General features: G+C 41.2%; 1 protein-coding gene across 1 annotated transcript in view; it reads right to left on the bottom strand.

Moving 5' to 3' along the window:
• Positions 1 to 411: 411 nt before the first annotated feature.
• The window catches only part of DBX2 (developing brain homeobox 2), a 35,726-nt gene continuing 13,846 nt past the window's right edge, over positions 412 to 22,291 (bottom strand). Inside the window, exons 2-4 of the mRNA XM_084876684.1 lie at positions 19,673 to 19,768; positions 6,816 to 7,003; positions 412 to 1,075 (exon numbers count right to left, since the gene is read on the bottom strand). Of these exons, the coding sequence (XP_084732810.1) occupies positions 752 to 1,075; positions 6,816 to 7,003; positions 19,673 to 19,768 (608 nt within the window). The 3' untranslated portion in view covers positions 412 to 751. The remainder of the gene's footprint in view (positions 1,076 to 6,815; positions 7,004 to 19,672; positions 19,769 to 22,291) is intronic.

Below are 22,291 nucleotides of genomic sequence, written 5' to 3'. Positions count from 1 at the left end.
AGGAAAGAGCTCAAAAGATAATCATTGGTTAAATGGGTACCTCCCTCACCAATGGCCTGATAAAATCTAGAGACTTGGAAATTAAGAATACTAATAGTTACATCCAGAAATTCTTCTAGTTTGCTTGTTGGATTAACTTTAAGCATATACTTTCAATGTATGTATCTAACACTGGCTCATTTCATTGGGATTGCTGAGTTGTTAAAAACTCATTTACAGCTGGTTCCTGAATGAAACCAGAAAATAGAAAATTTTTAAAAACATGTTCTGATGATATACAAATTTGGACTAAAATCCAACTTTTATAGTATTTTTTTAAAATTAATAACATTTGGCCAATGGTTGGTTGTTCTTCATGTATTGTAAAAGGAGATGAATTTGCTCAATGCAGTATTTAAAGAGAAGCTGGTGTTTCTACTAATGTATTTTAATGAATATTTATATACATATACACATAGAGACACATCATATATATATATATGCACACATATTTAGACTGAGCCAACTACCACTCTCATTTTTTTTCACTTCCATCACACTTTCTGGGAGATTCTATTCCACTTACAAATTAAGTCTGAGTCTAAGTCCCAAATAACAGAACACTGGGGAAAAGTTTCCTAAAGCATTAGTTCCTGCATCACTCCGACACTGTTAGGTTTTAGGCACTGATGAGGCACAAGCTAGTTGGCTTTAGGGTCCAAACATTATGAGTTAAGTGTTCTTTTAAATTAACGTGGAGGAACGCTTCCATTCAGACAAGTACACCCTTGTCTCCAGCTTCTTCTTCAGAACACAAATATAAGGCACCTCTCAGTGAATTGGCTTCTGGGGGCTGTGGCCCCGAACTCTCCTGGATTAGTCTTTCTGGAGGTTCTGGCAAATTCTCCCTATACCTAGGACTGGAGTGCTGTTGGGAGGCGTCCCAGAGGGAAGGACACGGCGAAGGGAAGCCCAGAGCGGAGCGCGAGAGGGGGTCCTCCGGAAGGCCTGCTTCCTGGACACACCTGTTGGAAAGCACTTCCTTTTCTTTGGAATTCCGCCACTTCATCCTTCTGTTCTGAAACCAGATTTTCACCTGTTGATAAGACAATTGGATAAAATGTTCACTTATTCGACATTCATTCACTTCAGCATTTGACACTGTTTGTTTCTCCTTTTGGGCCTTCTACAGACTACCTTATTGTGACAGCCAGTCTAGCAAAGTCCTTGTGGCTTTTTACTTGGGCTCCTTCAAAAATAACTGAGAAGCCAAAACCGGTTTGGCTCAGAGGATAGAGTGTCGGTCTGCGGACCAGAGGGTTCCAGGTTTGATTCTGGTCAGGGGCATGCACATTGGTTGTGGGCACATCCCTAGTGGGGGGTGTGCAGGAGGCAGCTGGTCGATGTTTCTCTCTCATTCCCTCTTTCCCTTCCTCTCTGTAAAAAATCAATAAAATATTTTTTTTAAAATAACTGAGAAAGTACTTTAATACAATATCCCCACATATATTTAAGAAGCAAGACAACTGTGGTAAATCAGTTACATCCTATGAGTCTCACATCTTTCAAGACTGATTTAACTCTCTTCAATATTTTAAATCATTTAGTCTGTGCTAAATTATTTATTCAAAGGAAATGTTATCTATTGGTAATAGCATCTGAGTGTTTGTTTTGTACTAGGGTCAGTCTATGCACTCTACCTGGGTTACGGAATTTGATCCTCAGAATGTCTCAAGTCCTCATTAGCATGCAAGAACACTGAGGCTCAGAGCGAGAAATGGTTCCAGGTCACATGGTGCTTTGACTAGAATACAAGACTGTCCTGTCCTAATGCCCAGATTCATAAGCATTTAGATCTTATCAGGAACTTTTGTAGACTAAATTAAGAATACATTTTACAATATATTGATTAATTGCGGGCTTTATACAGTTTCTAAGTTTGATTACTCCCAGAATTTATCAAACTGGAATAATTAGGCTCCATAGATAACAATTGTTGTAATTAACTCAAAATTAACTTATGATTGTGGTTTCTAATTTGAGCCATACCTTCCCATCACCCTATGGGAGACTCCTTTTTCTATTAACCTCCCTCTTTACTTATAGGGTAGTCAATTGTGCCTGAGGAAAAAAAAAATCACAACTGCGGAATATGGTGAAGGGGAATAAGAGGTATAAACTTACAACTATAAAGTAAATAAGCCATTTGAGAGTACAGCACAGGGAATATAATCAATAATGTTATATTAACTTTGCAAGGTAGCAAATGGTTACTAGACTTATTGCAGTGAACACATAGTAAAATATATGTGTCAAATCACTATGTTGTACCCCTGAAACTAAATTATATGCCACCTATAATTAAAAACAAACAAACATGGACTCAAAGAGATATTTATATACTTACATTCTTAGCAGTATTATTCGCAAAAGCAAAATAATATATATGGAAGAAATCCAGGTATCCATTGATGAATGGATTAATAAAATGTAATATATTCATACAATAAAATATTACTGTATGTACAAAAAATAAGAAAATTCTGAAATATATTACAATATGAATGGACCTTGAAGACATTATGCTACATGAAATAAGCCAGTCACAAAAGGACAAATATAGTATGATACCACTCATACAACTTACCTAGCGTAATCAAATTCATAGAGACAGCAAGTAAAATGGTGGTTGTCAGAGATGTGGGGGAGGAAGGAATGGGGAAGCATTGTTTAATGGGTACAGAGTTTCAGTTTTGCAAAATGAAAAAAGTTCTAGAGGTGAATGTAAGTGATGGTTGCACAACAGTGTGAATGTTCTTAATGCCACTGAATTTTACATTTAAAAAAGTTTAAGTGGTAAACTTTATGTTATGTATATTTTAACCACAAAAAAACAACAATACAAAGTTGGAAGGATTTTTGCAACAGCTATAACAGAAAAATGTTACTAACCATAATATTCCAAAATTTTAATTAACAGCCAGAATAATTGCTGCATATCAATGAAAAGAAAATATGATAGAAAAAAATGGTTTGGCCATGAAAAGGCCAATTCAAAGATTTAAAATAGCCAGTAAAATGATTAAAAGACCCTCAAGTTCAGGTAATTAGGAAAATTTTTAAAAAATCATTCCCAATAAAGTTTGCAATGTTTTAAAAATTATAAATAGCGGAAGGTTTGCAAAAAGAAACTGTTATCAAGAGTGCAAATATGATATAATTCAGTATTTTGATACAATAATATATTTGGAAAGGATTTTTTTAATCTATCACAATTTAAAATGTACATACACTTTAACATATAAATTCCAATCTTAGTTCCCTATCTTACAAAAATATTTTAAAAGCCCATGAAGATATGCAATAGTGAAACTTGGAAGTAACTTAAAGTTGAGAATGGCTAATGGAGGTGGGGGAGAGGAGATGTCTGTAGTACTTTCAATAATAAAGATAAATAAAATAAAACAAAGGTTGAGAATGACTAACTGAATTATGGTATATCTATGCAAATGTTAGTATGAGATACTAAAAAATAATGAAGAAAATCTGTACGTATGACATTGGAAGGATGCATCCATGACATTGAATGGGAAGAAAAAGCAAAGTGCAAAACAACAGGCATTGTCAGCAGCACTTTTATAATAGCCAGAAATTTCGAGCTATCCAAGTGCCCGCCATTAGAATGAATGAACTGGTATGTCATGTGAGGATGCACAGCAATGAAAACTAATGAGCTACTGCTACACACCACAACACGAATGGATCTCACAAACATGTTACACAAAAGCAGCCGTGTACCAAAGTCTATGTGCTGAATGATTCTATTTACAGGCAAATTTGATCTGTGCAGTTAGATGTTAGGCTGGTGGAAGGAACTGGTAGTGACTGGGAGGGGATAGGTCAGAGACTAGTGGCCCCGGTAATGTTCTACTGTGAGATGTGTGTGCTGGTTATATAGGTGGTTTGTACTGTCCTTCAGAAAAAGTCAAATTATATGCATAGTATCATCCCATTTTTATTTAAAAATATAGATACACCATTCTAGGTGTCAGCTCATTCCTTTGTAAAATAGCAATAATAAAAGTCATTGGCAGGATAACAACATCAAATGTAAAAGCACATGGTAGTCATTACGCAATGTTAGTGCATATACAACACACATACAAATTTCTTTAAAAAAAAAAACACATGACATGTCACACCCTAGCTGGTTTGGCTCAGTGGATAGAGCATCAGCCTGCAGACTGAAGGGTCCCAGGTTTGATTCTGGTCAAGACCACATACCTGGGTTGTGGGCTCAATCCTCAGTGGGTGGCATGGAGGTGGCAGCCGATCAATGATTCTCTCTCATCATTGATGTTTCTCTCTCTCTCCTTCTTCCTTCCTTTCTGAAATATATATATAACATGTCAATAAACTCAAACAAGAGCCATTTGGAAATGACAATAGTAACCAAGGAGTTGGATTGTTAGGGGAGTAGATGAGTTTTCATTCTAACTTTTCCAATTTCTCTTTTGTTTGAATTTACCATAAGAAATGCCATGTATTAAATGTGTAATTAGATGTATATGCAAATAACAAAATGTTAAATTACTTCTGAGATGTTCACCAAATTCAGTAAAATAAAAAGCATTCATCCCTGAGGCACTTGAATTTTAAAAACAATGTAATCAATTGTGTAAAACTCTGTGCTTATGGATGGGAACTGGAAGATAACAGTTTGTCTTCTTGGAGAGACCATGCTCATCCCTCATAAATATTCTTTGCTATGCTTCTGCATTCTTTTTTCCAAGTCAATTTTTTAAAAGACCATATGTATTGTCAGAGATTTTCTCCCCTTCTCAGAGCACCATCAGATAAAACCAAGCACTTTAAAAAAATATATCATTATTAATTTCCAAGAGGAAGGGAGAGATACATAGAAACATCAATGATGAGAGAGAATCATTGACTGACTGCCTCCTGCATGCCCTCTACTGGGGATTGAGCCCACATCCCTGGCATGTGCCCTTGACTGGAATCCAACCTGGGACCCTTCAGTCTGCAGGCTGACGCTCTATCCACTGAGCCAAACCAGCTAGGGCAAACCTAGCTACTTTTAATACTACTTCAAGTTCCAATTTAACCAGACATCCCTGAACTCTAAAACCTGCACATTTTCTCTCCTCTGATTCTGGAGCTTCTTATCTATATTAATGGGCTGCAGGCCAGCCTATTCAGCCCTCTGTGTTCCTCACTCAGACCCCACAATTCCTCTGAGGATCAGACAGTTCCATCACTAACTCCCCACATGGATGCAGACCAGCTGTCCTTTCCAAGGATGGGAATTACCCTGAGGCTCTAGATTTACAATCCAGAGGACCACTGATCGGAGGACCACTGATTGCGCTCCTTTATTTGGCGGTATATCTAACCTACCAGATGATGTCTCCCACCCTATCGTCTTACACTGTTAATGAGCTTCTGCTTTGTTTCCCCCAGTTGGTTGTATGAAATCCTGTTTGGGGGCGGGGAGGGTGGGAGTGGTGTATCTAACTCAGTACTTATGGATATTCCCTCTTACTGCTTACCTAGCACAATGTCCTGCACACAGTAGACCATCAAGACATAGCTACTGATTTATCTGTCATGTACCCAAAATTCCTGTGACATAGAATTTCTGCATTGCCCCCTGTTTTTTAAGTTAGAGCCTGAGGTACAGAGCAGTTAGTTAAGGTTAATGAGCTCATCAGTCCCACACAATGAGCAAAACACAGACTGGCTGATGTAAGCCAATGACCCTCTACCACACCACATACTGCTTCCTAGGACTAGAAGGAATTGGGGTGGGGAGGGGGAAACAAACAGATCGCTTCCCTAAGGAAAGCAAGCAGAGCTGTGGGGAGTTTCATCCAAAGATAACTGGCTGAAATAAAAGCCAAAGTTAGCAACCAGGTCATTTGTATCAGAGGAAGAACGGAGTAGAACCTCTGCTAGCTCTTCAATGCCTTTAAGCTGGTTTAAAAATTTCAGGTGGATGTGGCCCTGCACCAGCAAAGCCAGCAGAGTACCAGTCGCTGCCATCCCTCTTAGCCAAGTGCCCTGTGCAGTGAATATCCTTCACAGCTGCATATGGTGGCTCTAGGTTAAGGAGAATGCAAACTCCAGAGTCTGGTGGCCTTTGATGGGGCATTGGCTTTATTTACTTCTCCACATTTCCTCGCCTATCAAATGTGGATGATTATAGTGCTTAATTTCATATGGCAACAAGGACAAAATGGTAAATGCTAGTGGCGTATTTATAATTAGCAGGCCAATCTTTAAATGGAGTCTTCTGTGCCTCCCAAAAGGCCACCAAGTCTTATCCAAAATTATACGAAACATTGATGTACAAGAACCGTTTGCAAGTGTTGCGAATTTGAAATTGCTTAATTATACTTGACATAAACCCAAAGTACAAAATAATGAAATCTATTGAGTGATTTATCAGTCACTCATTCATACCTTGGTTTTAGGTTAAATATTAAGAAAAAGACAGGAAACTTGGTTCCTGTTCTTGTAGGGAATTAAGCAGTCTACTTTTCTAAAAGCAGAGCAAACCATTTAATGATGTAAATCCATAGCATTTACATTTATTTGGAAAGAATTAATGAGGCAAAAACCTAGAACTCTCAACAAATGGACCCATTTCCAAATAGGAACTGTGACCTACATTTCCACCCACTGAAAAACTTAAGAAAGTCATTTCAGTAATACTCAGGGTCCCGCCTGGTACAACAAGTATTTGCCAAACAGATGGCTCCCATTGTATTCATTCAGAAATCAGGAGCAGAGGCCATCTTCCTGCTCCTCAGTACCTGTGATTCCTTCAGTCCCAGGTTGATGGCGAGTTTCTTCCGGTCTATTTTGCTGATATATTTCTGCTTCTGAAACATTTTCTCCAGAGCCTTTCTCTGGTCCTCAGAAAAGACGGCTCTTCTTAAAATGCCCCTCCGAGCTTTGGAGTTAGAGTCCTGTGCCAGGAGAGGCAGCACACTTTCCTCATCTAGAGATGGAAAAAGATGCAAAGCCCAGTTAGCTTAGAGCAGGGCTTCTTTCCCCAGGTTTGGTCCCAGACTCGGTTGAGAATCTATGTCTTTGCCCCGCTCTGGGGAAAAAGTACCTATGCTTTCCCTCCCGACTTTGTGTGCCACGTCAGGAAGTCCACGGTCCCAGATAACAAAGCTCTCATGCAGAACAAGAAGCAGGTGGTTTAAACACTTCATTTTCCTCCACTTCTTCATTTACTCATTCATTTACCCTCTCCAGAAACTTTTCAACACGACCATATGCCAGGCACTCTGTTCAATGCTATCTCCACTGAGAAAGAAGACAGATATGTCTTACCTCACTCATTACATGTGAAATCCAGTGAAAGGCATTGACTGAACTAGCATCACAAGTATAAAGTATTTGGAGGGAGGGTATCTTAAGAGCAAAAAAAAAAAGGGGGTCTGATCTTACTCCCGGATGTCAGAGAAAGCTTATAAGAGTCAGCTTATCTCAGTTTATCTGAGAAGGGAGGTTTGGAAAACTCCCAATCATAGCCGGCACCACACGTCGCAATTCAGTTGATCACCAACTCCTTCAAGTCTGAGACTTTTACTACTCTTTCTGCCTTCCTGTGGCTAGCATAACACTCGTTCCCACCCATGAGAGTTTCATTCATTCATCCTTCATTCATTCATTCATCTTCCTAGCTGTGGTAGGCAGAATGATCTCCCCCAAAATGCCCATGTTCTAACCCCCATAACTTGTGAATATGTTACGTGACATGGCAAGGGCGGATGAATGTTACAGATAGAAATACAGTTGCTAATCAGATGACTTTGAGATTGGAAGAGTATCCTGGAATATCCAGGTGGGCCCAAGATAATTACAAGAAGAGGAAGACAAAAAATAATAATAATAATGAAGACAGATTTGAAGGTGCTACACTTCTTGCTTTGAAGATGGAGGAGGATGCGGCCACATTCAAGAAATGCAGGCGGCCACTGGGATCGGGGAAAGGCAAGGGAACATGCTCTTTATCCCCTAGGCAGGGGTCCTCAAACTTTTTAAAGTGGGGGCCAGATCACGGTCCCTCAGAGAGCTGGAGGGCCGGACTATATGAACTACTAATTCCTACTGTAACACCTCGGCTGCGCTCACTGCCCAAAAAACCTGGCGGGCCGGATCAGACTTCTCTGCGGGCCGCATGTGGCCCGCGGGCCGTAGTTTGAAGACCCCTGCCCTAGAGCCTCCAGAGGAATGCAGCCCTGCCGGCCCCGTGATCTTAGTCCAGTGAGACCATTTCAGGCTCCAAACTTCCAAACCTGTAAGATAATGTGTTTGTATCGCTATAAGATGCTAGGTTTGTGAAAATTTGTTGCAGTAGCAGGAAGACACTAATACACTGGGTATCAGACGCACTGGGATAATTGCTAAGGACACCAGACAACCACCACAGGGTCCCTGCCCTCAAGGAACTCACTCACCCTCTTGTGGGAGGACGGACACCTGACCATCAATCACTCCAGAAACAAGCACCAGGGAAGCAGGACTCTAGTTTACAGCTATAGCTGGGACACATTTTGGTGCTTAATAATTTTTTTTTTCTAAATAAACAAGCGAATGAATAGACATTGCATACAGATGTAAGTACTAGAACAGAATGATCTGTAAGAGCTACGGCATCACAAAGGAGGGAATGGTGAGTTCAGAGAAAATAGTTAGGCTGAGCCAAGTCTGAAAGAACGAACCAGTTCAAAAGAGAAAGTACCAAGGCCGATCCAGGCAGAGTGGCTGGCACATCTGAAAGCACTATGGCACAAGGGAGTCAAGTCTGTCCAAGGACAAGTAAGCAGGCAGCAAGGCTGGGGAAGGGCCTGAAGCAGGGAGTGCAAGCTGACAACCAGATCTGCCTGCAAGCGGGCACTGCTCGGTTTTACAGTGTTAAGGATTCTGATGTAATTGTCCACATGTAATAACCGGGAGGTTTCAGGTAAATTCCAGGTTCCAGGATCTTCAAAGGGCATCACCCTGGGCTCCCTCTCCCACAAAGCTAATGGCTACCAGAGTGAGTCGCAGGTGCTCCTTAGATGGAGCTCACGGCCCCCAGTGTGCCATAGCCTCACCTAGATTACATTTTGCCTGCCAGGCTCTGGAAGACATTTGGACCTCTGGCATAGGAACTATGGAGTGGATTGGATCAGATCATAGAGGACTACAAGAGTCTGGGCCATTACCCAATAGGTAGTGGAAGATCTAATACTTACTCTGTTTGTAAGTATTATTTCATTTACTAGAGGCCTGGTGCATGAAATTCATGCACGGGTAAAGTCGCTAGGCCTGGCCGGCCATCAGGACTGATCAGGGCCTTCCTTCGTTCTATGCCGCCCCCTGGTGGTCAGCGCATGTCACAGCGAGCAGTTGCACTCCCAGTCCATCGAACTCCCAAGGGGACAATTTGCATATTAGCCTTTTATTATATTAATGCTATGAGTGATACCATCATTCTCCCCATTTTATAAATAAATAAAACGAAGCTTAGGTAACTTAAGTAACTTTATCTGAGGTCACATGGGCTAGGGCTTCAAACACAGAAAGACCAATTCCGACACAAAGGCCCCTAACCCTACACAATACTCACTCATTCTGATATGTGTTTTAGAAACAGAATGCCCATAAATAAATAAACCTGGTTAATTCTGCATCTGTAATAAGATAGCTCCCTTTCCTATTTGTCTAAAAGGCTGCAAACATTGCCCAGCACACCCTCAACCCTGGGTTACCCCTCATCCTCATGTTGTAAGAAGAACCACTGGCCTCTTTCCCTTTCCTTCCAGCTCCATAACATTCACATCTCATTAGGAATGCCACAGCCCTGGGATATAATCACACCCGATTCCTTACAAAGTCTACTTTTAGTGATATCCACCCCATCTGTGCATCCTCTCATAGGGTCTTAGTCAACTCTCCATTTATAGAATCACCTATTATGGCCTGTCTCATGCCAAGGTCAAATCTTGAAGTCAGGTTTTAACAACTATATTCACTATTTCTTTATCAGAGGTTTAATGAGTTTGGTCAATAATAAAAAATAGTCTAAATATCTCAATATGTCCATCTTTTTCTAAGTGCTTTTTTCCCCAGAACTTGCCTCGGTACAGAGATGCTGGGATTGGCCCTTGTGCGTTACTTCAGAGCACAGAGGTATCTGGTGGGAAGATGTCTCCCTAGGAAGCCTCAGGACAAAGGACCTGGGAGGACAGAACTCCAAACTGGATTTGGATCTCAGCACTTAGCAAGTGTGACTTGGAGCAAGTTAATCTCTTCCAGTACCTCTTATAGGATTTGATGAAACAGCACAAGATTTCAGTGCCAATCCCACAGTAAAAACCCCACAAATCTATTTCCCCCCTTGTTGGGTTTCTTTTGATTCTTATAAGAATCGCATGCCACAGACATCCTCTGTACAGATGAAGTGTTCAGAGCAGTTGAGGCCTGAGGACACAGAGCTCAGCTGGTAACAAGGCTTTCAGAATCCCAATGCTCAGATCCTTCCTCTGCCCACCCCTCTTCTCTCCTCAGGCATGATGGGTCAAAACTTGGAAGAAAAGAACATGTATAGACACAGCCAGCGCTCCTGTCTGTGGCCACAGGCTCTGCGCCCTGTCCGGGATCGGACTGTGAGCCTGACTACAGGACATGTCTGTGTAGCCTGCTCACTGAGTGCCCTGCTCGCATGATATTTTGATTCTGGCATTCTTGGCTTATAAATATATCCATTCTATCATTATGATCATCACACATATTAAAACTTAAAGACAGGAACCTACATATTCAAAGGGAAAGTACATTATACTATATCCACTAGGTGAACTGTTAAGCAATCATTAAAGATGAGGACTTTGAAGATCAGGTGGCAGCAAAGATATATACTATGCTTATTACTAAGCAAAATGCAGAGGAAAAATACTGAGAAGGAAAAAATAAACACTAAGACAGGCTATGGTTGGAGAGTTGTGGACAAATAATTCATCTCCACTCTGCATTTGGAGTCTGGTTCTATTTTCTAAAGAAAACAGCAAATGATCAAGCAATCTCTGGGGGAATAATCTGGCAGAGTGGTGGAGTTGCTGCTGAGTGGCAACTGAAGATGAATCCACTCCGTCCTTCGGGTGCTCACAGTTGATAAGAAGAGGTCCAAGGAGAACACAGGCAGTCGCAGCACTGTGAGATAATCGCCCACAGACCACAGCTGTGACAGCATTCAGACAGCCAGATAAGAAGCCGCTGAGTCTCAGAGGCCAACAGAGTAAGTCCTGTGAGAAAAGCAGCCAGAACAGAATTTCCCCTTGCTGGCCATCTAGACCCATGGTCGGCAAACTGCAGCTCGAGAGCCACATGCAGCTCTTTGGCCCCTTGGGTGTGGCTCTTCCACAAAATACCATGGCCTGGACAAGTCTATTTTGAAGAAGTGACATTAGAAGAAGTTTAAGTTTAAAAAATTTGGCTCTCAAAAGAAATTTCAATTGTTGTACTGTTAATATTTGGCTATGTTGACCAGTAAGTTTGCCAACCACTGGTCTAGACAAAGAAGGCAGCACAGACACACGAGTGGGTGGAGAACAAGTGTGAAGTATGGTGGATCTAGGCATCTCACCCAGCCTGGTATCTCCAGATTGCAGGGTATAACTGGGGAGACACAGGGAATATACTGAGAATGTAGCTTAGGGCCAGGTTATAACTTACACAGGGAGAGCCTTTCAAGGAGGACCTGACCAACTTAGCATTTTACAAAGGCCAATATTTCCTGACTTTATAAAACTTTTTATACCTATGTAGAAATGCAAAACAAATGTATGGACCTATATGGCTAGTTAATATATATATATATATATATATATATATATATATATATATATATATATATATATATAATTTGTTTTTTAAGTAGATGCTTTTATAAGTAGAAGTCATGATTCTACTCATTTAGCCCCTTCCTCACCAAAATCTATCTGTTTAAATAAAATAATGGAGTAACACATTTAAATGCCCCCAAACAGAAACCCATAGGTTTTTCTTAATGAATTACTTTTAAGCCAATAGAAAGAAAATCCCCATCAAGGGAATCTACAAATAAGCTACACGTACTGACATTTTGGGGGGTCATGAGCCCAAACCAGATCTCATTCTCTAAAAAAAAAAAAAAAGACCTGGAGTGGTTTGAGGGCCAAAGGGCTAGCTTCTGGGTGCAGCCCTTAGCTTTCAGTGTCCATAACAAACACCAATACAGCCAATGAACAAGCAAAGCTACGGTAAAGATAAAGATGATCACACTCTTCCTTTCGTTGCTAGTTGCCTGGTTAATCCACGTCTCATGCCTCTGTTCACACAGTAATATGCCTGGGGTCCCACACGAAGTTGTGTTACCACCGATGCTCCTTCCCCTGTCGGACCTACGAGGATTGTATAGCCTCTCTCTGGATCTAAGCATTCACCACTCTGATGCACCCACACCGTTTTCAAACCTTCTTAAACTACGCATATGTGCTCATATTTACACCTGCTAAACAAGCATGGGCTTCAAGAACTTGGTGACCCCAAAATCTCTCAGAAAATACTGAAAACTTACAAGCTATTCCCAAGTTCATGGCAAATGTCTGATTGGTATGGAAACTTCCAGGTGACAAAAAATAAACATGCAAATGGATAATATAAAAATAAACAGATGCAGAGCTTAAGGCATGGAGTAGAAAAGAGGCATTAAAAGCCAGGGCCACCAATTCAAGGTGCCACATACAAGGCTCTGCCAAATCGGGGATATATCATTATGATGATTATTTTCTAATGCAGCTTCCATATACATTTGGAGCTCAACATGTGCTGATATATGTGCTAACTACATGCAACATGTCATGTAATCTTTACAACAATCACCAGGGGTTTTTTCCACAGGAAAAAACTCAGGCAATTGTGGTCACACATCAATGCAGAGCGAGGCCCATGGTGCTCTTTAAAATTATACCAAAGACTGTGGATGTTATGAATGGGCAGGGAAGGAAGTCGGGAGGTGGGGAAGAGTCAAATTAACATGGCAGAATGACCTGTTGGAAAAGTTTTCAAAGACATGATTCCCTAGTTCCTGAGATGACCTCCCCACACCATCCCCCGGGACTCCCCATGTGTAATGTGCCTAGTGAAAGGCATTGCAAATGGAGGTGCGCTGTGGTGAGTGATACTGCCTGGGGGTGAAGGGCGGGGAGCAATAGAGAGACACAGCATTAGATAAGCTAGTGGAAACCACTGCCTCTCCCTTTGCTTTAACCTCCAGCAAACATGTCTGAACTCTGAAGTCAGGCACTGCTGTTTATAACAGCCAACAAGCTGAGGGACCAAGAGGGCACCTGGTAGGTTGCTTTCTAGACATCAGCCCAAGGGCACAGAAGTGCAGCTCTGCCCTGACTGTTACCCCTGCAACCCAGCACAACTCTCCCAGGAACAGTGTCCCGAGACTCGGTGTGCTGTTGAGACTCAGTGACATCTCTGGATTGTTGATCCTGGGTGGGGCAGCCTCCTTGGTCCTATATCCTTTCACCTTATTGCTTCAGGAAGTCCTGTGAAGGGCTTTGGACCACTCATGTCTTTGCTCCATTCTAAGCTCCTGGGCCATGCCATGGCACTGGCCTTGTTTCCTGTTCTCCTCCCAGTCCGGGCTACCTCGGGATCACAGCCATCCAAGAAGCGCTATATGATGGCCACTCCTAATAAGCTATGCTGCTTCAGGTTTTCTTTCAGAGTTTACCCGGCTTTCTGTATTAAAGACTCAGTGATGGCCCAATATCCTTGTGACTTTAAGGGAAGTTATTGCACACATCTATGAAGCAGCAATGAATCTACACTTCTGGAGGCTTTTAGTGAAACATATATATAAACTCCGGCCTGTGCCTCAGTAATTAAGTGCACCAGCCTATGAAACAAGGGGCCGTGGGTCTGATTCTCATGTCAATGTTTCTCCCTCCCCTCCCCTCTTTCCCTCTTTCCTCACTTCCACTCTCTCTAAAAATCAATAGAAAAAATGTCTCCAGTGAGGATTGTGTGTGTGTGTGTGTGTGTGTGTGTATTTCAGGATAGCTGGTCAGAGATTACCAACCAACCTTTCAGAAGCACATCCCTTCATCCTTTTTACAGGTTCAATAGCAGCTTCTCAGAGCTCCAAGAGACAGATCATTCGTTGAATGCAGGCCTCTCCCCCAGGGCAGCTAGGATGCCTATGGCCCATTAACCATCTCTTCAAAAGTAAGTTATTTTGAACCAGGAGTCTGCATGTCTCTTTCCTCCAAAGTGTTGTGGTGCCTCTCTGTGGACTCATCTTTGTTTGCAACAACACTCAAACAGTTGTAGCTCCTGTCGCCTATCTGTCAGGGTTTCCTCATTTTCTCTCCAATGAAGAGCTTCCTGGCCCTTCTTATTTTCAACTGTGGAGTGTGCATGTGCATTTTATGTAATTCAAGTGGATTTGATGTCTGGAGAGAAAAGATACAGCATTTTCCTAGCCCACCCTATTTAAACTGGAAGTTATCTTCCAATCTCTATATACCTAGTATTTGGGAATGCTATATAATAATACTTCATTATCACACACTTTGATTTTCTAAAAATTGTTCCCTTATATTCAACCCAAATTCAATTTCCATTAAACTCTACTCACTTGGCCCCAAATCTTTCCTTTAGATCTGTAATAAATACCGATATCTAACTTAAAGATAACCTCATGTTCTTCCAATTATTTCTCTTCTCCAGGCCAAACAAAGTCAATTGCTTAAAAAAAAAAAATTCCTGACCAGGCACAAATCTCCTTCACCATTTTAGTTGCTAACTTCCTCTTGATCTGGTTTTTATATGCAAATCTGTTGCATGTGCCTTTTAATGTGGACCTGTAGAGCTGAATAGGTGTAGGCAATGTGACCATTACAGAGTCCAACAGGACTATTTTCTCCCTTTGTTTTGGACAGTCTACTTCCAAAAGCACAATCCAACATCCCCACACCATTCTGTAGACACACACTGAGCTGTAGGTAAACCCTCCCCTACTTTGTTCTATTCGCCCATTTATCTCCTCCCCTGTTCTGTATTTGTGCATTAGTTGGGGAAATCTAAAATCAGGACTTTTATTCACTGCCCTGTTAGATATTATGTTCAGGCAACGACTATAGACAAGGTCAGGAACAAGCATGCTATACTACTAACTAGTTCCCCTCCCGCATCCCTGACCCCCCAGTACTTATGAACATTTAGGAAGAAGAGAACTCCATTTCAGGAACATTACTCATATACTCTCACTGCCTCTGTAGAAACACTGAATAGAGCCATCAACTTGGAAAATCTATTGTCTTTGAGTCTCTGTCTCCTTTAAACATTCTTCTTGGTTGACCGAGTGTCATTTATCTATGGAGCACCCCTCCCCTCACTACCGAGAAGTCAAAACCTACATTCGACTTATTGCACAAACTCAATTGTGCTCTCAACAAAAATAATTAGGCTTACTTCTCTGTTTGAACACAATGCTGCATCCTTCTGAAGATATCGGAGTGCTGAAGAGAAATCTTTACAAAAGAGATTTTTATGCAGCCTTGAATGGACGTCCACATGTCTTGTCAGTTTCCACCGCAGCTCCAGCTTTGAGCACAGCCAAGTCAGGTGGCAAGAATACTAACCAGAGCCTGGCCAGGTGGCCCAGTTGATTGAAGCGTGGTCTCCTACACCAAAAGCTTGTGGTTCGATTCCCCATCTGGGCCCGTATCTAGGTTGTGGGTTGGATCCCCGGTCAGAACACATAAGGGAGGCAGCTGGTACATGTTTCTTTCTTGCACCAATCTCTCTCTCTCTCTCTCTCTCTCTCTCTCTCTCTCTCTCTCTCTCTCTCTCTCTCTTTCTTAGAAAGAGAGAGAGAGAGAAAAAAAAAAAAAAAGAATACTAACCAGAGCATTAACCCCTTTGACAGCAGCACTCACAGACCTATCTTCATGTGCTAGAGCAATGTCCCTTCCCCGCTGCCTTCCACAAAGTCCTGAATTCAAACCTGTAGAGTGTACTATCTCTCTCTCTCTCTCTCTCTCTCTCTCTCTCTCTCTCTCTCTCTCTCTCTCTCTTTCTTAGAAAGAGAGAGAAAGTTAGAAAAAAAGAATACTAACCAGAGCATTAACCCCTTTGACAGCAGCACTCACAGACCTATCTTCATGTGCTAGAGCAATGTCCCTTCCCCGCTGCCTTCCACAAAGTCCTGAATTCAAACCTGTAGAGTGTACTATGTTCTTTTAAGTTTTAACAAAGAAGGAAAGGGAGTAAAATGATGGCAAAGGGAGACATTGAAGATCATCTCCCAATAAAAAGGCAGAGCAGCTAGTCCCAGAGTATTTCCCTGCGCATATTTTTACACTGCCGCTCCACATTGAAACTTCGTCTTTTAAGGCAAAAAAATCCTCAAAAGGTCAAGTTCAAGTTGGGTACTCAAAGACAAAACGAAATAATTATCTGATGAATTCAATTAGCTATCCAACCTAATTAAGACTCCCTGAACTTTTTTTTTCAGGTAGTTTTTCTGAAGGTCATTCTCTGCCTAATTTCCCAAACTTTCCATTTCCTTTTAGCTGAGAAATGTGTTATTTTGAAAAGAACCTTATGGATGTAATATCAAAGATTTTCCTTACACCACTTTGAGGGCGGGGAGAGCTTTTACTGCTGCCTTTTAATTTTCCCCCACTGTAAGGGTTGTGCTTAAATAGCCTATTAAACTATTTATTGTATGTGGGAAGGGCACTGGATGAATGATTGTTTCCACATTGCTGCGAGCTGATCATAAATCTAAAAGTTAACAAGAAAAACCAAATCAGCTATAAACAACCGAGTCATGTTAAAAGAGTCACAATTGATATTTCAACTTGCTAGTTATGGGCGTGTTGATCTGATCCTACACTTTGGGAAACAGGGAAGTTAATACTGTGAAACGGTAATGAGGGCTGCTGATTTCATCGCTTACTAAACATTTTAGGATAAACCTTCATTTTGGATGTCCAACCTGAAACATAATATTATGAGATTATTTGGACAGTTCATTTTCCTCCTTTGGAACAATGGAAAAAATTTAAATGCTTGGGCTTAAAAAGCGTTCTTATTATTAAAAAGAGGGGGAAAATGGTGGTGGTGGAGGGAACCTAGTAAATGCCTTAAATAAAAATGATTGCTGTGCAGACATAAGCCTTATTAACTGCTCCTTGGCATCATGATTATTTATGTAAAAGTCTTTATTGACGACATAAACCCACCATTTCATTATTATTTGCTGCCAATACAATGAACATTACAAGCAAGAAAACAAGGAGTTCGTTTCAGATTTATAACTAATGAGACACCAAAGGTTATTTAAAAACACTCATGGCATCTCTGAACTGCTTTAAAATGCAACTTTAGAAATAAAAACAAACCCAGTGCAGGATTCTCTATCCTCAATCTCAGCTGCTTTATTAAGTAACAAAAAGATAAACAAGAGGCTGATGAGCCTCCAGAGATCGACACAATCTACAACCATTACACCAAAAGCATAAAGTGAGGAGCGCTGAGAAGCCGATGGAAGAAAATGAAACTCGCTGGGAGTAAATGTTTAAGCCACTGAGAAGATGAAGTGATCTAGGAACCGTCTTTAGAACCGTTTTTGCCTGCTCTGTTCATTAAACAGGCCTGGGCACGAGAGCACTTTCATGATTTAAAGACTCTTATTAATAAAAATGCTCTTCGAGAATGAAAGCAAACATCCACGGACACATACACGAATGTCCACCTGTGGCACAGGATTTTTCTGTCCATTTCCACTCACTGAAACCCCATGGCCAGAGGCTAGTAACTGAAACTAGGTAGGGGACCTTTTTTTAATCTCTTGCCCGGGAATACAACACCAAAGATTTAATTCCACGGAGATGCCACTGCGCTAGGGTATCAGCTCTTTGGGTTTTGAGTCTCTGCTCCTATGGTCTTTTCCTGATACTCAGATATATGGTGATAAATGTCTCCTTAATTTGCACAACAGCTTTCAATTGGCTTCACGGGAGACCACCTTGAAGGAGCGAGTAAAAGGTTTAGTCATGGTTTCTATTTTCCTATTGGAATCAATACACTCTAGCTAAATGGACAATTAATAGGTCACTTCCAAAATAGTAGTGTATCAGTCCTGGTTCATAAACAATCCCCACAGAGGATAATGGGCCCTATGTATTCAGCGAGCCCTGCCTGCACTCAGCTCATCCACTAAATCCCCTTTCAGGTGGACAGGGGGATATGGGAAGATGAGCTAGAATGAGTCTATAAAAGTCAGTTCCATTCACTGCTTTATTTTTCCAGTCAAGCGCCTTAAATGGTGTCCAGAAATTCACTTGGAATGCGAGACAGGAGAAAAGACTGGCCCACAGAGCCTGGCTTTGTGACCATACAAAAGGGCAACTGACCCTTGCCCGAGCCTTTTCCATGTGAAATGGCTCCTAAAGTTCATCCGCACAGTGAAAAATCGTGGTGAGGTCGCGTGTGGATGAGTCAAGTGAAAGTGACGATTGGTCACGGGTCTGTCGCCCATTGTGGCTGGGTCGCCGCCGTGTGAAGTGCTCTGTGGGAAAGTGTCGGCCCCCTAAAGGGCTGCTCAGAAGCTTGCAGCTCATTAAACGGCCAGCATTTGCTGCCTCACTTGTCAGCAATCATTCTGTGGAGCAAGGGCTCTGCTGAAACATTCATAAAACACACGCAGAGAGGTGGTGGGGATCTGAATTCAACCACGATGGAGCTCTGACTTGGGCCTGACTCAACTCTTATTTCACTTTTCACCCCACAGAGCGGTTAACCTGCATAAAGGTTTATCTTGGGCAGCTGACATACATGCACTCCTCCACGGGACTTCTCTGTCATAAACTCGAATTCTCTACCTCCAGATTCCCACCTAGTTTAGCTAGCAATCTAAGACCAAGGTGAACTTGATGGACTTTCAGCGAGTCGTTTTTTCCTTTGTGTGTGTGTGTGTGTGTGTGTGTGTGTGTGTGTGTGTGCGTGTGCGCGCACGCGCACTCTGTAAGTTTTTGAAAGCTGGCATTCTCCTCCCACCCCTGAAATTGATTGAAATTCTGTGATGTTTGAAGACAAGTTCTCTTGCAAGTATGTCCCAAGAGACTGGTTGGTTTTCTTCAAGATTACGAAGAAGAGGAATTTATTTCTTTTTTACAATCTTAACGATTTCAAATTATTTTCTATGGACACCCAGTGACTTTCTGTGCCACATTTTAAGCTGAATGGGAATTTGCACAGCACAGTTTCTTAGCCTTCCTTTTTTCCCCCTCTTTAAATGGGTATTGCTACACATTTCAGAATGAGCCAAACTGGTTCCTCTGAGATCTTTTATATCAAATGGAAAACAAGTCCCTCTCCTCGGAGTGTCAGCCCTGGGTTTCAATGCCGTTAGAAACTGCTCACAATTGCTCAGTGTGCTGAGGTTTGATAAATCTCCGGGAGCCTCCTGAATGGGATCGCTGTGATTTTTAGTGAGGAATTAGCTCCTTGCCATTGCATTACCAATTGGTTTTCCAGAGCACATTAAATCCTGCTGCTTCGGTTTACAGAATAACTGAGGCATTGCTGATGAGGCATAAAAACTTACTTGGAAAAACAGTGGGGGATGCGGGGCGCCGACAGGACCCACCGCAGCACGCTGAGTAGAACGGCGGGGCAGTCAGGAAAAAAGGCTTGGAAGGCGCTGCAGAGAAAGCATGGATATCGCTCATTAGCCATTTCTTTTAGACAAAATTCAAAATTCCAGTTTCCCAAAAGTCACTGAGTAAAAGCCCTTCATTTCCCGAGCTTTTACTTAGTTATTCCTCTTACTGAATTTAAAGTAGCGCTTATCTGTCAAAGACCCTGCCAACTAATTTAGTCAAGATTTGGAAGATGTGGTGAAAAGACTGGAGTGGTCAAAACCACTCTGTGTAGTCATGATTGTAAGCAGTATATATTTCTGTGTAGTCATGATTGTAAGCAGTATATATCAGGCAGCAAATATCCCCTTACTTAAAAGATTCTAGAGCAACACCATCCGAGAGAACTCTCTGTGGTGATGGAAATGTCCTGTGGCATCACTGTCCGATATGCACTTGTCACAGAGGGCGACTGAGTACTGGAAATGCAGCAAGTATGCCTGGGAAGTCTTCACTAAACTATATTAGGGTTAAGTAGGCTCATTTGGCTAGGGGCTATCATATTGAATAGCACAGCTCTACTAGTAGATATAATACTTGCCAAGAAACAATCTGAATGTTGAGTTTCATTTTTAAAAGAGATTATACTACCGTAACTTAATTTCAGAAGGTTCTGTGAAATATGTAGTCAGATTCAAAGTTTATAATAGTTAATTTATAAATAATAAATTATAGAATCTGAGCAATTCCACAACAACAAAAAAAGTGGTTTTTTTCCTGATTGCTTTTTCATGTTTAAAAGTGTTTGAGAAGAGTCATAACGTTTAATCACAAGAGAAATCTAGTTAACTTGAAAGCATTCATGTTTATAGTATAGGGAGTTGCCATATAACTCTGTTCTGCTCATTTTATTAAACTATGTTGTTCCTAATATATTCAATACATATACATGGGTAAGTTGTCATTATACTTATAAATAAAGAAATTTTAAATTCTGTTTCTCAGTAGATGAAAAATACCTATAAAGGATATCATAAAACATTAATAGCTATTTTTTGCTGAGCACTTATTATATGCCAGCTTTTGGTTAAGTACCTTAAATATGAAATAGGCTTTAGTTTAAATGTAAATATGTATGAGATTTCCTGAAGGTGGACAATTTTCTTTTACTAGGGCACACCCAGCAGAATGCCTGGCATACTCTAAATAGTCAATACATTTTCATCAAGTGAATAAATGATTTGCAAATCTAAGAAATAGGAAACTTCCTATTGTCTTACATAAAGAATGAAGATCAGATGCACCCCTATGTTCACAGCAGCACAATTTACAAATAGCTAAGATTTGGAAATAGCCTAAGTACCCATCAGCAGATGAGTGGATTAAAGAATTGTGGTACAAAACAATAAACTGTGGTACATCTACACAATGGAATACTACACTGATGCAAAAAAGAAGGAACTTTTACCGTTTGCAACAGCATAGATGGACCTGAAGAGCATTGTGCTAAGCAAAATAAGCCAGTTGGAGAAATATAAATATCATATGATCTCACTCATTTGTGGAATATGATGAATAACATAGACTGATGAACAAAAATGGATCCAGAGGCAGAGAAGCACCAAATGGACTGTCCAACCTCAGAGAGGAGGCAGGGGAGAGCAGAGAAGGGGATGTAAAAGATCAACCAAAGGACTTGTATGCATTCACATTAGCAAAACAATGGACATGGACAATGGGCTGTTGGGGACTTAAAAAAAAGAATGAGTATCAGGAATTAACTGAATCCCTGTTCCCCTGACACCCCCTGAAATACAATATCTTCTATAACAGATGACCTTGAAATTTAACACATGATTTCAAAATAATTATTTTACTCTCCCTTCATACCCAATGGCACCTAACCACATCCATTCACAGCTAGTGGTGAACCTGAGGAGGGGTGGTGAAGGATTAAGAAGACATACAAAAGAATGCAGTTGGGGCCCAGTAGGACACTGTTCTCAGATGGAGAGACAGTGCCCCAGCCTGTCATTTTATAGTCAGATCCCACGAGGCAAAGAAAAGGCACAGTCAAGATGTTTACAATGTTCTCATGAGTTTCGAATCTATTTATTTACATGCACCTGAGAACTCTATCAAGCTTTGTTTTGGCAGCACTTGCTGCACCTCCTGCAGCAACATCACTCAGCCACCTGGGACCACAGGTTCGGACCATAAGGTCAAGCTTATCACCATACCCCTTGGCTATAATTGTGCTGGGAGGATTTTGCCCTCCAAGCTGGGACCTGCATGTGGCTTTGCCATGAGAGGATCTTGTCCTCTCATTTGTCCAAGGCTTCAACCTGTCCAAACACTGTAGACACTCTCCACAGGCACCTCTTTTCTCAATTATAGTAAAAATTATTTTGATACAAATACATATCTTCCTTTAAGAACACAGAAATTTCAGACTTGTATTTTAATTAATTGATGAGTATGTGTTTATTTTAGCCAATGCCTTTGAAGACACTAATATGCTAAGTGTCCAAACATCTGACCAGTTGCTATGATGCACACTGACCACCGGGGGCAGACACTCAATG

This window comes from Pipistrellus hanaki (genome assembly GCF_964339955.1).
Source record: "Pipistrellus hanaki genome assembly, chromosome: 3".
Taxonomy (NCBI): Eukaryota; Metazoa; Chordata; class Mammalia; order Chiroptera; family Vespertilionidae; genus Pipistrellus; species Pipistrellus hanaki.
Note: the sequence above shows the minus strand (reverse complement) of the source record. Positions and strands in the feature narration are given on the sequence as shown.